This window comes from Cupressus sempervirens, chromosome 4, assembly GCF_028749045.1.
Source record: "Cupressus sempervirens isolate cs-2001-9-10 chromosome 4, ASM2874904v1, whole genome shotgun sequence".
Lineage (NCBI taxonomy): Eukaryota > Viridiplantae > Streptophyta > Pinopsida > Cupressales > Cupressaceae > Cupressus > Cupressus sempervirens.
Window position 1 is genome coordinate 417912125 of NC_143121.1, and position 17724 is coordinate 417929848.

The 17724-nt window shown below is 36.5% G+C and overlaps 1 protein-coding gene across 1 annotated transcript; it reads left to right on the forward strand.

Annotated features, from left to right (window-relative positions):
* Window positions 1–9556: 9556 nt before the first annotated feature.
* On the forward strand, window positions 9557–17464 carry LOC149561822 (scopoletin glucosyltransferase-like). Its single transcript, XM_089825363.1, has 2 exons — window positions 9557–10041; window positions 16372–17464. The coding sequence occupies exons 1-2, from the start codon at window positions 9576–9578 to the stop codon at window positions 17328–17330; spliced, it is 1425 nt and encodes a 474-aa protein (XP_089681489.1). The 5' UTR covers window positions 9557–9575; the 3' UTR covers window positions 17331–17464.
* The last annotated feature ends 260 nt before the right edge of the window (window positions 17465–17724 follow it).

Below are 17724 nucleotides of genomic sequence, written 5' to 3' on the forward strand. Positions count from 1 at the left end.
CCTGAGTAAATGACATTGCCCTACTATTCTAAGCTAATGGCTATGGGGCAACATATATGCACCTCTCCCCATGTTTTTATCTTCAAGTGCTTCATATTCCCTCTATGGTAGACAATTCCCTATTCTGATAAACATGTCTACCAAACAATGGAGATTAGATTTTCTTATTTAGCACCATGGAAAGAAACCAACTTCTAAGAGAGATAAATCAAGTCGCCATGGATGTTTTGGAAGGCTTCAATTAATACTAGTTATGATTGAGGTTATAAGAGTCCAAACTTAACTTTCAAGGAGAATTTAGAATTTAACATCAATGGAGGAAGTGAGGTCATACACACTTCCTTAGCTAATTTTGATAATCAAGAGTCTGTATCTGTTAATAATGGATTTTATATATATTAAGTATCAAACTCTTTCAAATGATTGATTGTTCTAACACAAGAATTTAAGAAATTTTCTTACTTTATTATTTTAAGGTTTTCATCATATGTAACACCCCACCAAGGGATCCAAAAGAATTAACCTAAAGTTTTACTAAGTTTGCTAAACTTTTTTCTTTTTTTTTTAACAAGAAAGAATAACATACACATCAAACACATAGTAGCGGAAGCAATAACATACAATCAACTGTAAGCATACATAATAGATTACATTCCTTAAGGATCCCATGATGTTGAGTCACATTTAAATTTAAACTAATACTAACTCTAACAACTACCACATCCATATAAAAGAATAATAGAAAGTTCGAAGTCCATAATATACAGCTGTTCTAAATGCCACTTGGCAAATTAATTCGGAATGCTCAATCATCCACTATACATGTCATAAGGTATGAAAGGCTTAAAAGAATATACATATGTAAAACTAAAGGTACATCATCCTCCTTGAATCCATGACACAAGTACAATAAAATAAATGAAGCCATCCACCATACATGATACATTCATCCATCATAAAACACAACTCTCCATCATAAAGCACAACTATCCATCATAAAATACAACTATCTAAGAGTGTGGTTCCTCCCAACCGTCAATAGCATCATAAACCATCATGGGCCCTAGCCATCCCCCGCACATAACATCCCAAGTCACCGATAAGATCGTCAATACTATAGTAATAGGGACGTCACTACTAAACATACTACAACATAATCATAAGGAAATCTAACATACAAGAATACAACATAAGATGACCCTAAAAAGTAGATAACATCACCTATCACATGATAATCGTCAATATAAGTAAATGCGTCAGTAAATAACATCACCTAATCATGATAAACAAGCATCCCAAGAAGCTCTAGCCATGGTGACTACAGACAGATCTCAATGGTAAGAGTAAAAAGAACTACCACCTGACTGCATGGAACCTAAATGGCCCACTCCCACCGCGTTGAGGAGATAGTCTCAAGTCCTAAGTAGGATATGAAATCACATAACACAAGTACTCTTTAAGTCCAGGAAATCCTAAAAGTATTCTAACTCAAATGTTCTAGATAGATCGACATCTAATTCCCAAAGGCACACAAGACATGTAGGAAACCTACTATGTAAGCGGGCAAGTGTCATTGCATGAATCATGTTAGAAGTTACCCTGGTAGTTTCTTAGGACTCCAGGGTCCCTAGTGATCCCTATGCGGCCACTAGTATCCTCTTGTACTGATAAGGCATACTATGAAATGCAAGGTCACAACCAAGCATTCTCTCTACTCCCATCCTAGTCTGTACTAGCACTCGAGGCATGGGCGAGAACATACAAGACTCTTATTAGGTTCATTTTACTCTCATTTAGTGTAATGTTTTCACTTATTAAAACAACTTACAATGAGTTACCCTGGCAGCCACTTAGGGCCCCGACCCCCATTACAAACCACTTCCCGAAACTATAAGTAGATAACCTACCCTAAGCTCATAAAAACACAAATCAATAATCATATAAAAATCACCTCAGCCCTGTACAAGCGATTGGAAAGCATCAAAAGATAATCTATAATAATCATATCAATGCTCCGCGAGCAACTCGAAAACACCAAAAGATAATCATAATAATCACAACAGTTCTCAATGAGAAACTAAAAAGCATCAAAGATAAATCACAAGATCCATCGATTCTCAACGAGCAACTGGAAAGTATCTCAATAATAATACTGATCGAAGACTCCAAAATGGTCAAGTCAAACATGTCACAACATGACATCATCAAGAATAAATCATTCAAAACACCTCAATCCTCTCAAAGCCACTAGAAAGAAAATCAAATATAACTAATCAATGACTCAAAAATGGTTAAGTCAGGCATCTCATAAACATACATCTCAGCTTCACACAAGGAAACTGGAAAGCAATAACAATCAATAATCCACACACATCATAGAGCATGCCATCGCATTACCATGGTTGGGTTAAAAGATCGAGATCAAAACATCACAGTCACACAACCCCAAGCCTCTGGTAACAACCTAAACTAGTCAATATCTGATCAACCCCAAACCCCAAAACACACACAACACACATTAAATAGAATGTAGGTATCAAAGTTTTGATTTGATTGAAAACATGTTAAACAATAAGGTTTCGATTTTGTTTCAACGTATATTGATTCTCAGTTTATTCCACACAATAACCCATTCATTTTATTGACCCAAATATATATAGAGTTACCCTTACGATAAAAGTTGATTTCCTAAAAGATTAATTTGAGGATAATCTTCTTTTTTTGTAATTTAAAATAACAATTCATTGATTTTAAATAAAATAATTATAATTTTATTAAAATCAAAATTATTAACAATAATAAATTTACAACTTTGTTAATCAACTTTCATTATTAATAAATCTTAATTAAATCAAATTAAATTAGATTAATTAATAATTAATAAAACATTCATTAATAGTTTATTTAATTATAAAATATTAATATAAATTAATAATAAAATTATTAATAAATAATAATGTAAATTTAATATAATTTAAATTAAATAAAATTTGAAATGAATTAAAATTAATTTAAAATTTAATCACATATTAAAAACAATGATTGTTTTAAAACAATAATTGCAAGCCTTAAAGGCTACGTATAACTGTTGTGCGCGACAGGCCTGCTGACGTAGTCCTTGCACCAACAATGACTTTCGGTGACTTAAATGCCAAAGGGGGGTGGGGGAGGTGGTGGCCTCCACCTCCCACTTATTAAAAAATTCATATAAGAAATTTTATAATAACATTTTAAGAATATATATTTTTGATTAATTTGTATAACAATAACCCCCCTTATTTAAAATTCATTATATGTGTGTGTGTGTGTGTGTGTGTGTGTGTGTGTACATATACATATACATATACATACATATGTATATGTATATGTATATATATATATACATATGTAGATGTATATGTATATGTATATGTATATGTATATGTATATATATATATATATATTTTTAATAACAATCCTGACCAATATCTAATAGGAAGAATACGGTCAACTGGTCAAATTTTTCAATTTAAATTTTTGATTTCAAAACAAATCCTTCCCGATAAATTTCTCATTCCTTAATCTATTAAAAGAGGGTTATATAGATCTTATGATTTTCCAATAAACAGAGATTTAATATTCATAACAGGAATGCATATTACTGAAACCATTCGTCACAAGAATTCCTTAGAAAACATTCAACAAACATGATGACGACAGGAAGAAAAGAGAGTTTTAAGATATGTGAAAATCACAAGCGTTTGCCTGGACACTGATGCTAATCGCTACGCCCCAGAAACTATACAGAAGAATCCCTCATTTTAGAACCTCCTCTTTTCTAAAAATTCCTTCCTCCTCCAAAAATTCACAATCAATTGAAAAATGAACCCCCAAGTTGTGATATGGAGTTCTCTCCCAAAAATCGGGGCACTAATTGTGCGTTCACGCCAGAGATTTCCTTGCACACAACTCTTAACTCAAAATTAACTTTTATTTATCTTTCTATTTATCTTTTCCATGCACATTGATTAATTAATTTAATTACTTTATTTTAATTTTCACTTGACTCTTTTTAAATTAATTTATTAAATTTAATATCATGCACGCATCATGTGATCATAAAATTTTAATAAATTAATTTCTTTTCCCACTTCTAAATTTATTTTCAAACATTAAATTTGATAACTATTTATTAACTTAAATAATAATATTATTTAGCATTTATTTAAAAATGAACTCTAAATATATTATTATTAAACTAAACAAATATTATCACATTCTAAATTTATACTTATGACTTTTATCTTCAAATTTAATTTTTTTATTTAATTAATTTATCAATTAATTAAATATAATTAAATATTAAAATATCATAATAATTACCCATTAAATTAAATCATTAATTTAATCTTTTAATTAGACTTAATTAATAGAAAATTCACCAAAAACTCATAAAGTAAAATATGAAAACCCATCATAATAAAACACATACAAAATCAAACTAAGGGTTATAATCATGAATTAACGTCATCCGACGCATTCAGAGGGTACATGACTTAGATACTTGTCCTAATTGTCAATTAGAACAAACAGCTCAAAGGTTTAGGATTTGGACTTAAGAATTTGTCTCCCCTCTCTTACCATTGAGATAATGCGATAGGGTACACTCATCCTGGCAATTCAAAGAAGTCGATACCCAGTACTTGCAACTTGCATAAAATCCACGCATGTACAAACACAATATATACTAAGCTAAACAAGCAATGGCACGAAGTGGTGCATCGTGTAGATCTCGACTAGCAGGTGGCTATGACTCCCTTCCTTAACCACATCAGAAATGTCATACATAAAGAAAACAAACACGCACACCATACACATGCAGTATGGGGTAAGCATCTATAAGAAAACACATATGATAATAAACCACCTAACTAATCATCATCAATGGTTGAAAATACTGTAATAATAATCATGCATACATGAAATATAGAGTACCAAGTAATCTCATCATATATTCAACTGAATGTAAAACAATATCTAATAATCTCAAAACAATACTACTAGTAATTATGCATAAAACTGGCCTAAAAGAGTTTGGCAATGATAACAGAAATGCGAACTAGGGGCAGGCACTAGATCGTATCTTGTATAATGGTAAAAATTTAAGATTTTTTTACATACCCACAAAGTATTCTTGTGTTACATGTGGATCTAGAGGCCCTATTTTGGTTCTAATATAATATTCACAATTGATTGGCCTATTATATATCCACTATAAATGTCTTAGTAGGTGGCATGTGACCCTAGTTTACTAGATTTATGACACAAATTAGTGAAACCTATGAATCATTACTAATATATGTACTTTTCATGATCCTTTAAATGGTTGTTGAAGGAAATAGTGCAACTAATGTTTAAGGATAATATTTTCCCAATGTACAATCCAAGCACTTAGCAACAGGGCAACTAACGTTTTGAGGATCAGATATTGAAACTTACATCGTGTAAATTCTCTAAATTGTTCTTACAAGAGAATGTCCCAATTTTTGACTCGTAACTCCTCTAGGCATAACAAAACAATCCATATCCTAGGGATCAAACCACTTGACCATATTCTAAGATCCTTCTTAAATTTAAAGGATGTATAGAATACTATTTAACATGGCTTTCTGACAAATGCAAAACTTTATTTCACAATTAACATGTCAACTCTTACATTAAACATAAATAGTTTTTGTAAATATTTTGATTTTTTCCTGGGCATCATTGGGTTCGATGTTGCTTGCTAAAAGGAAGGAATCAAATAATAAGAGCCTTATCCCAAAATGTAACTTTGTTTTGTCCAACTCTATTTGGGCAATTGTGCCTTGGTAACACTTATTGAAGATTCTTATTTAGTTACTTTATGTAAATTTAAATTAACAAATATTTAATTCTAAATTTAATACCATGAGAAGATGTTTGATATTTAAATTAGATTTAGAAATTTATGTAATTAATTCAACATCAAACTTTAATAGATGAAAACTTATTAGCAAGAGAAGATGTTTCTATATTTCATTTTACTAAAATGCTTCAAAAATGACTAACAAATCTACATAAGAGGCTTCTAGATTTTAATCTATAAACATTTTATGTTTTTTAATAGAAAAATAATATTTTTTACATGACTAACTTTCTTGTCATGTCATTAATTGTAGATACACGAATATTACAACTTGAACCTATCAAATCGTTTGATGTATGAAGAAAAAAAGAATGGTTCTCCTCGATCTTGGGAATTCGAAGGCCAATTAAAGCAATATTTGTTGCATGAGAATCTTGCACTTTCGGTGATGAGTGTACTCATGTTACACACTGAAAAAATAAATGAATACTAAACATTTAACAACCCCCTTACAAAAGAAAAATCCTTTTCTTTCAAAACTAGGGACTTGTTTTTGTTTAGGAGGTTATCTTAGTTGAGTTCAAAAGAGACAAATGGACTTCTTAGATCCTTAAATATAGAGAATATTAAATCAACAGCTTATATTAATGTGGTCTTCATTCGTGATTTTGTAACTATAAATTGTAGTGAATCTTGTAAATGAGAAACTTCTTCCTCAAAGTATGCTTATTGTATGTCTTCTCTTTTTAAATGTTTAGACAACCCTACTATTAAGTATTGAGAAAACTTTCCACCTAATCCCCCCAAACTCTAAATTAGCTCTTGCATGTACACACCATTCCTAAACAAACACCATTTTCTTATTGTTAGTCTTCTCTTTTTATATATTTAGTCGAACCTCGAAATATTAAGTTTCGGGAAAACTTTCCACATGATCTCCCCAAACTCTAAATTAGCTCTTGTATGTAGAAACCATTCCTAAACAATCGTCATTTCCTTGTTGGATGTAGACACTTTGTATGATATGAAATTTGGTAGACACATGTAAGCCTAATGTAGAGTAGAAGACCAATGGATAGGAAGTTGATTCCCTCCTAAAGCCATAATGATTATGTTCCTTCATCTAAATTATTTTTATTTATATCAACATCACTGTTTTAATTTCTTTGAGCATCATTCTCTTTACTAAGATGATTTATGAAATATTAAGATCGTTTACACTTTGAAGTCCTCAATATGGAGTATCCCACACTATTTACAAAATTTCCCATGGAATGTGTCTAGAAAAGTTGGTTCCCATTTCAATTTTTTGGGGTTCTCATCTTCTTTGTACTCAATATTGTTTTGCCATTAAAGGTTTCTATGGTGTCCTTTATATTGAATATTATTTTACCATATCTAAAGTCCATCAATCATTTTGTGATTATTAGTGTACATAAAAAAATTATATTTCAAATGTTCCATTTGAACATGGATGATTGGAGATACATCAATAATCACATTTCCATTTAATCATGGATGGGTGGAGACATCATTGCATTTCGCTTAATTCGTCATTCTATCCTAGAGGAGTGGAGACAGAGGTTAACAACCTTTGTATTCTTAAAATCAATATGTTACATAAATACACTTTCACTTTACTTTCTTTAGTACCCACTCCCCCACATTTCTTTTGAATGCAATGCACTTTCACTTTGCTTTCTTTAGTACCAAGTTCCCCACATTTTGTTTAAATGTTTTAATTTTTGGGGGTTTTCAACTTCTTCTACTTAATTATATTTTGTCTTTGAAGGTGTCTTTGGTATCCTTTGTATTGAATACTACTTCACCGTATTTAAAGGTCATCAATCATTTTGTGATTTAGGCAGTATGCATCAAATAATTACATTTCAAATAGTGATATCAAAGAAAAAAATAGTACATGTATTGGAAGGTTTATTTTTAACAATCAAATAAACAATGCACTCATTTGTAAGAGATTTCAATAAATTTGTTTTTTTATTTGAAAATTTTGTTTTAGTCATGTTTGACTTCTTTAAACGAATGCTTAGTTTTGATAAAGTTATTATTTCTTCATTAACCCATGTCGTTACCAATTAGTAATTTAATACCAGAGTTCATGCAAATTACTCTTCTAATTCTCTATCTCCACCCTCATTTCTATCTTCCCCTTCCATGTTCTGTGTATTGGGTGAAGCCCCATTGTTTGGTTCCTAGAAGATGACAGGAATTAGCTTTTTCAAAATTGGCAAAATGGAATTAGCATACCGGACTTCCAATTTTGCCTCAAAACCAGGTTTTCCAACCTCCTACTAACAAGTAAGAATTGAAAATCAAAACTTGGTTATGTTTTTTAAGAAGTGTAAAAACAATAGATTGGACTACTTTTTGAAGGTTCAAGTAAAATCCCAAAAATCGGAATTGAAGATTTATGAAACCTTGATTTGGCTAAACTAAAGTTTATAGAAATCGTGATTTTTTAAACGCTGATTAATTAATGTAACTATGTTTTGTTGAGCTTTGAAACTGCTGTAATGTGTAATAAAAAAACAAAAAGATATTGATAGAGATTCCTCGTTTGAAAATGAATGTACCACAAATCTGCGTTCGGATTTTGTTTTGTGTCGTCCATTCCATTAATCCACTCTTCCAATAAAATATTTACAATTGATATCAAAACTAGAAAAATTGTTGGTTGGAGAATTCCATTAGAACAATTTCTTTAAAGTCAACTGTGATAAATGTTAAGAATAAAGTGTCTCAACCTTGGATAATTCCTATTCTTATTATTTGTTTTGTAAAATGTATTTCTTGCAAATAATGTTGATGTGTCGGCATCTTGAATTGTGTATAAGGAGATCATAGCTAAAACGGTTATGACGGATTCCTATGACACGTAAGAGCTATGTTAGGAAGGTTCAATGATAGGTGAAGACATGTGGCAACTGATAAATTTGAGTATTGTACAGTCTCCGAAATTTTTTTTTGGGTTCCTATTTTCTCGAAAAATGGTAAAACCCTAATACGGTTACCTTTGGGAGTAGCCCTAAAAGTGAAGCGCATGTTATAAGCGTTTTTAAAGTTGCGAAGAAGAGTATGCAAAAAAGTGTATTGTTGGTACTATGAGTTGCTACTGGAGTCTTCGGTTGTCGCTGTTAAACTTGCATTGCAAGTGTATTGTAACCTTGTGTTGAAGATAATACATTGTGCAGGTTTTGGAAGGGTGGGGTTGTTTTACCAAAAAGTTTTTCCCCACCAGCAAATCTTTGTGTTATGTGTTTTTTTCTCTATCTATTTTCTTTATGTTTGCTTGGCTGAAATATTGTTGTTTACATGATATTGAATCTGTAAGTGTAAAAGATTTTAATAGAATTTGCACCATACGTCTCTTAAGAGATTAGTGTAAGAAGTTGTTTCCGCACCTGAATTTCCTTACAATAAATTTCAAACAGACAAAAACATTTAAGACGTTGCCCAGTTGTTCAACTCGATCACTGCTGACCTACCCAAAAAACCTAAACCAGAGATTCACTAGCTGTAACAACAAGAACATATTATTGCTGGTCCAAGGACAAAGGGATGACTAAGGTGCACCAATTATAGCCTCAAAAACTCACATAGACTTAATATGAAAACGATAGAATATGACCTTAAAGAGGTTTACAGGGGAAGCCAATGAAGGCATCTGGCGAGTTCAGAGCACACAGCAATGGCAGAGAGCAGAGAATTGAAACACGTTGCCATGTTTCCTCTCATGGCGCAGGGCCATTTCATTCCATTCCTCAGCCTGGCTAAGATGCTTGCTTCCCAAGGCATCACAGTCAGTTTCCTCACCACGATTGTCTCTGCCCAAAAATTGCAACAACAAGCCCTTGGATCCTCCATTCGCTTTGTTCCCCTTTCTCTCCCGCCCATTCCAGGCATACCCCCTGGCTGCAAAAGCACGGACGCCCTTCACCCCATCGAAAGCGTCTTGCTCTTCGTGTCTTCGCTCAAGCTTTCCCAGGCATTCGAAGACTGGCTGGAACAAACCATGGCAGAAACCTCAGGGAAGCCCGCCTGCGTCATAACTGACGTTTTCTTGCCCTGGGCAGCGCAATCGGCCTCCAGATTGGGGATTCCGAGTGTTGTGTTCCAGACAACAGGGGCGATGGCGGCTTCAATTCAGCAATTTGATGGGGACACAACCCAACAACCAGAATAGACACAATAGAAAGGGGAAATATATTAACTGAGAAAATAAGCTGGTACAAACAGTGCAGAGAAAATAAACTCAAAACATGCCCTGCAGGCTTACAATAGCATAAATCTGGAGAATATTTCTCCTTTTAGCACCTCCTCTCAAGCTCCAATCCGAACTGCCTTTTACAATGCCAGAAATCTCCTTAAATAGATCCCGGAGGGTTAAGGACTAGGAGTACATTCTAGAAAGTGCTAGTAGGCATCCACCGACAAAATAGAAGGTTCCAGAAGCTGCGTTAGAAGTCGGTGCAATTCTAGAAGAATCCAAAAACGGTAGCCGAACTTCCAGGAGGCATAACTTTTGAACCGTAACTCCGATTGACAAACCGTTTACATTTTCCTAAAGCTCTCGAAGCGCTCTATAGCCCTATGGACAGCTTCGCTCGTCCCCCATTTTTCGACCCTTTTTGAGGTCATTTAATGCCCCAAACCTGACTCTGAAGCATTCTTAGGGGGTCTCCAAAACCCGAAAAACTGCAATAACTTTCAAACCGTGGGGCCTTTTGACCTGATTCTTTTTCTGGAATGCTCTAAATCTCGATTACATTCATCTGGCCAAGTCACACCTTCTAGGTCACCAAAATGACGGTCAAATTGCATGCTCCTATTTTTTCGGGATTTTTAAATGCACTGATAGTTGAACTATGAGAGTTGGAACCTTTATTTGAGTCAAATGGGTATCCAAAAATGCAAAGACATAAAATAGAAACTAAGTCTAAGTACATTTTTTTGGGTGACACAGGATTGCCCTTATACCTCTAGATGCTCCTGCATCAGACACCCAGGGTAGATTGAAAAGTGACCCTGTCACTTTATGGATGGTAGAGGAAATCCCAAATGGGAAACCTCAGCTGCTGAAATCCAAGTTGAGTCTTCGATCGGTCGTCCTTTCCATTTGACCAAATACTCTTCATACTGCCTGTTTCTGGTACTCCTACCCACACGATGATCTAGAATGTCTTCTATCTCCTCCTTCTTAGAAGCAGGAATTGGGCATGGCTCTAAAACCAGCTCCTCATCTGCACCATCATCATGATACTCTGTTAAATCTGCAATGTTGAAAATGGGAGAAATGTGAATACCATCTGGCAGCTCCACCTCATATGCATTTCCTGAGTTATGTTTCTTCAAAACCTTGCAGGGGCCAAATTTCTTCATTTTCAGCTTGTTGTAAGTACCAACTGGAAATCTTTCTTTTCATAAGTGCACCATGACAAGATCCCCTACTTGGAATTCCTTATGTCTTCTCCTTTGATCAGCCCTAGCTTTATACTCTTGATTCATCTTGATAATGTGTGCTTGGACCTCCTCATGTAGACGCTTGATGTGTTCAGCAAAATCCTCAGCTTCAGCACTTGTTCTCTCCCCTTGTTCTATCTTCCTCAATTCTGGTGCAGTCCTTGGGCTATTTCCATATACAATTTGAAATGGTGATTTTCCAGTACTCCTATTTACAGAGTTATTATAAGCAAACTCTGGCTGTGGTAGAATCAAATCCCATCCCTTGGGCTTATCTCCAACTAAACATCTCAGCAAATTGCCCAGACCTCTATTTACCACCTCTGTTTGGCCATCAGTCTGTGGGTGATGCGTGGAACTGAATTTCAAGTCTGTTCTCAACTTCTTCCACAATGTCCTCCAGAAATACCCCACAAATTTAGTATCTCGGTCAGAGACTATACTTCTTGGAAGACCATGTAGTCTTACCACCTCTTTGAAAAACAAGTCTGCAATATGGACAGCATCATGAGTTTTGTGGCATGGAATGAAATGTGCCATTTTGGAGAACCTATCAACCACCACGAATACTGAGTCATTACCCCTTTGTGTCCTTGGCAATCCAAGAACAAAATCCATACTTATGTCCTCTCATGGCCTTGATGGAACAGGCAATGGCTGATATAGGCCAGTATTTTGACTAAACCCCTTGGCAACTTGACAAACCTGGCAACTCTGTACAAACTTCTTCACATCCTGTGTAATTTGAGGCCAAAAATAATGTTCTCTAAGAATGGCAATGGTCTTATCCCGACCAAAATGTCCTGCCATCCCTCCACTGTGTTTCTCCTTAATCAGATTTTCCCTCATGGAACTCCTTGGAATGCACAATTGACTACCTTTGAACAACATGCCATCCTGAATCAAATAGTCTAACCACTTGGTTCTATCTACAGCAACAGGTTCTTTACAAGCTTTCCATGCTTCAGCAAAATCAGGATCCTTAGGGTACAAATTCTTGAGTTCATCAAACCCAACTACTTCAACCTGCATTGTTGTAAGCAACAATTGTCTCCTACTTAATGCATCTGCAACCCTGTTAGATTTTCCACTTCTATGCTTTAACACAAATGTATAACTCTGCAAGAATTCTACCCACTTCATATGCCTCTGATTCAATTTACCTTGGCTATTTAGGTACTGTAATACCTGATGATCAGTATACAAAACAAATTCCTTTGGCAATAAATAATGCCTCCATTTCTTTAAGGCCTGAACTATTGCATAGAACTCTTGATCATAAACAGAATACTTCTTCTTTGCATCATTCAATTTTTCACTAAAATATGCAATAGGCTTACCTTCTTGGCTTAATACAGCCCCAATAGCGCTACCACTAGCATCACAATCCACCTGGAACACTTTTCTAAAATCTGGAAGTGCCAACACAGGCTGTTCAGTCACCTTCTTCTTCAGCAATTCAAAACTTCTCGCAGCTGTTGCAGTCCATTTGAACTCTTTTCTATCCCCTCTTATTGTATCAGTTAGAGGTGCACATATGCCACTGAAATTCTTAATAAACTTCCTGTAAAAACTAACCAGACCATGAAATGATCTTACCTCAGTAGCAGACCTTGGAGTAGGCCATTCCAAGATGGCTTTTACCTTCTCTGGATCCATTTTGAGACCTTCAGGTGATATAACAAATCCCAAATAGACTAACTCCCTTTTTGCAAAGACACACTTCTTTAGATTAATTAACAATTTCTCTTCCCTTAGCCTTTCAAAGACACTACGAATATGCAGTAAATGTTCTTCCAAAGTCTTGCTGAAAATTAAAATATCATCCAAATAGACAGTAACAAATTTTTCGAAGAACTTCTTAAGTACCTCATTCATGAGCCGCATGAAGGTGCTTGGGGCGTTTGTCAATCCAAAGGGCATGACTAACCACTCATAAAGACCCTCCTTGGTCTTGAAGGTTGTTTTCCACTCATCTCCTTCACGAATCCGTATTTGATGATAGCCACTCTTCAGATCTATCTTTGTGAAGTACTGAGCTCCACTCAAGCAGTCCATAAGATCATCCATCCTTGGTAAAGGAAACCGGTACTTGATGGTTATCCTATTTATAGCTCGAGAATCTGTACACATCCTCCACTCTCCATCCTTCTTTGGTGCAAGTACTGCAGGTACTGCACATGGACTCAGGCTCTCTCGAATCAAGCCCTTCCTCAACAGCTCCTGAACCTGTCTATTTAGCTCCTCTGTTTCAGTAGGAGTCATCCTGTGAGCAGCCTTGTTAGGCAAACTAGCTCCTGGAATCAGATCTATCTGATGACTGATTTGCCTTACTGGTGGCAATCCATCTGGAACATTATCAGAGATAATATCTCCAAATTCTCCTAGTAAATCTGAAACTTCAAATGGTATTTCACTACTACCTTCTTTATCTTTTCTAGGAATCAAAGCATAGCACATGCGCTGATGTTTCATGCCATCTAAAAACTTCCTTCCATCAACAAGACAAATCCTAGCACTGCTACATACCTTTTCACCTTCCTTTTTCATGGGCTTCAATTTGTGGCGAACTCCATCCTTTGTCAGAGAGTATGTGTTTGCATGTCCATCATGTATTGCATGTCTATCAAACTGCCATGGTCTACCCAACAATAGATGGCAAACATCCATCGAAATAACATCACAAAGAACTTCATCATGGTAACTCCCAATTTTGAATTTTACTAAACATTGTTCACTTACCAGGACCTTATGATCATCTTTTACCCAAGAAATCCGATAGGGCTGGGGATGTTTCTCCCTCTTGAGCTTCAGCTTAGAGACCATCTCTTCGGATACCAAGTTATCAGTGCTACCACCATCAATGATCACATCACAACATTTATCCTCACACTTGCATCTGGTACGGAACAAGCTCCTCCGTTGTCCTGGTTCATTTTCACCACTCAGTAGGACTCTTTTATTTACCAAGGTCTCTCCTCTTTCTGCATCTTCTGAATGTGATGATTGTGCATCCTCATCCACATGAGCAACCCTAGGTTGGCCCTCAGCTCTCCTATCTGTCCTTCCTTGTCGTTGAGGGCATTCAAAGGCACGATGACCTTCTTCATTGCAATGGAAACAGGTACCACGGAAGCCTCCTCTTCCTTGCCCACGTCCTCTACCTCTTCCTCTTTGATTTCCAAAGTCTTGATCACGGGAGCGGTTGAAACCATCATTCCTCTGGTTCCTGCTAGTACCCTCATCCTCATTTTTCTTTTGAGTTTCATTGCGGCCTCCAGATGATCTACCGCTTCCCCTTCCTCCTTGACCGCGCCCTCTTTGTCTTCCTTCAAACCTTTTACTCAGCTTCTCTTCAACTTGTAGGGCAAACTGGTATGCTTCTTCAACGTTGGTCATTCTTACCAGACTTAGTTCTTCCTGGATGCTAGGTCGTAACCCACTGATATAACGAGCAACCTTCTCCTTATTTGCTTCTGCATGCCCCGCTCTAATCAGGAGTCGGTAAAACTCCTCTGTATATTCTTGGACTGATCTTCCTGCTTGCTTTAACCCATGCATCTTCTTAAACAGATCAAGCTCGTAGTCCACAGGAATGAACTGCTTCTTCAATTTGTCCACCATGCGATCCCATCTTGTGATCTTCTCCTTTCCTCTTCTAAGTCTTTCCAGTTGAATCTCTTGCCACCAGATTTTGGCATGGCCTTTTAGTTTGGCCTTTGCAAACTTAACCCTATCTGGGTCCCTTATATCCTCATATTCAAAGTATTCGTCCAGTTCATTGATCCAATCGATCAACTCATCTGGTTTCAAATTTCTCGAAAATATACCCACTTCAATTGTAGGTCTTTTCCCAAACCTAGAAATGGCCCTAAAAAGCCTTTCCTCTACAGGATTCAGAACTTCCCCGTCAACTTCCATTACTTCCTCTTCATTGTCATCCTCACTATTATCATCTGCGGCAATATTTGCTCCTCTACGAAGCTCCTCTTGCAATGCTTGTACCTGTCTCTGGAGGGCTCTAACCTCCTCAGGATCAACAGCTCTGGCCCTTCCACCACGCTCTCTTCGTGGAGGCATCTTCTAACTCGAACCCACAACCACACAGTCCTGGTGCAAACTGCCTCACAGTCGGCGCTCTGTCTACACACTCAGGAAAACCCGCTCTGATACCACTTGATGGGGACACAACCCAACAACCAGAATAGACACAATAGAAAGGGGAAATATATTAACTGAGAAAATAAGCTGGTACAAACAGTGCAGAGAAAATAAACTCAAAAAATGCCCTGCAGGCTTACAATAGCATAAATCTGGAGAATATTTCTCCTTTTAGCACCTCCTCTCAAGCTCCAATCCGAACTGCCTTTTACAATGCCAGAAATCTCCTTAAATAGACCCCAGAGGGTTAAGGACTAGGAGTACATTCTAGAAAGTGCTAGTAGGCATCCACCGACAAAATAGAAAGTTCCGGAAGCTACGTTAGAAGTCGGTGCAATTCTAGAAGAATCCAGAAACGGTAGCCGAACTTCCGGGAGGCATAACTTTTGAACCGTAACTCCGATTGACGAACTGTTTACATTTTCGGAAAGCTCTCGAAGCGCTCTATAGCCCTATAGACCAGCTTCGCTCGTCCCCCATTTTTCGACCCTTTTTGAGGTCAATTAATGCCCCAAACCTGACTCTGAAGCATTCTTAGGGGGTCTCCAAAACCCGAAAAACTGCAATAACTTTCAAACCGTGGGGCCTTTTGACCTGATTCTTTTTCTGGAATGCTCTAAATCTCGATTACATTCATCTGGCCAAATCACACCTTCTAGGTCACCAAAATGACGGTCAAATTGCATGCTCCTATTTTTTCGAGATTTTTAAATGCACTGATAGTTGAACTATGAGAGTTGGAACCTTTATTTGAGTCAAATGGGTATCCAAAAATGCAAAGACATAAAATAGAAACTAAGTCTAAGTACATTTTTTTGGGTGACACAGGATTGCCCTTATACCTCTAGATGCTCCTGCATCACAATTTCTCCTCTCAAATCCTGAAATAGTAAGCGACCGACAGGTCATAGAGATTCGGGATCGTTGTATGAATGTGAATCTGAGGCGCGCAGAGCTGCCTCATATGCTGAGAAGCGAGTATGTCTTAAAGTTTCCGGACATGCCCAATACACTTCTTCCGCTTCAGCAGGCGTATGGATCGGCGAAAGAAAACTGCGCTACAATGCTTCTCAATACCATTGAAGGGCTCGAAGCAGAGTATGTGAGATATTTAGAGGAATCCACAGGTAACCCCCTGTGGTGTATAGCTTTCCCTTTTCTCAAATCCCAAAAGGGGATCGAAAGTGAAAATGAAAATAGAGAAGAAGAAGAATCGGAGTGCATCCATTGGCTTGGTACACAAGAGGAAAACACCGTCCTGTACATCTCGTTTGGATGTCAGGGCTTTCTTTCCGAAGTGCAAACAGAAGCCCTAGCCAGGGGCATCGCGGGCAGTAATCAGCCCTTCATTTGGACAATTAAGGATCCAGTGGGAGGCCAGGTTAATTACTGCGACTTTCTTCCCGAGGGTTTCATCGACGAAACAAGAAACAGGGGAATGGTGATCCATGGCTGGGTGCCGCAGCGCCTGATTCTGTCCCATCCTTCCATCGCGCTTTTCATGACACACTGCGGATGGAATTCCACATTGGAGAGTATAAGCGCTGGAGTGCCAATTCTGGCCTGGCCCTTCATTGTGGATCAATTTTTTAACGCCAAATTGGTAATTGAGAAGTTGGGGATTGGATTGCAGCTCTGTGAGGGCTTTGATGCCATTCCCAGCGCTGATATTGTCGGAAACACAGTGAAGTCGGCGATGACAGGGGAAGATGGAAAAGATATGCGTCAACGCGCTCTGCAAGTTAAGGAATCCATTGACGAAGCATCCTGTGATTTGAGCGTTAAGGGTTTTGTATCCCACGTCATCAGCCTCGATAACTGACCATCGCGTATTTCTCCTCACTTGTATAGGGTGGGATTTCATGGAGTGGTGTTCTGTTTAGGGTTTAAAGTATAGGTTTTCGCTTGTGCTTGGTGGCAATTTTTTAATGGTGATTTTTTAAAGGATTACTAAAATTTCTTATTGTGGATGGTGAGATTTTGTACCAGTATTTAAAGGTTTAGTTGTAGCTTGGTTTTTGGAATATTTTATTTATTTGTTTTTTTCTTTTAGGGAGAAGAATGAATTTATAGTGAAAATTAATATAAGAGAAAATATTTAAAATTATAATGTCATAAATTTTAATTTTTTAATATAATTTAGTCTTTATTACTTATTTGAATAAAATTTAGATTTAATATATAATTTTTTTTTTATAATCTATGTATTACATGTT

Excerpts from the sequence above, each read along its gene's own strand:
- LOC149561822 (XM_089825363.1), top strand. The coding sequence starts at position 9,576 with ATGGCAGAGAGCAGAGAATTGAAACACGTTGCCATGTTTCCTCTCATG. Across the intron at positions 10,042-16,371 it reads GGCTTCAATTCAGCAATTTG|AATTTCTCCTCTCAAATCCT; the intron begins ATGGGGACACAA and ends CTCCTGCATCAC.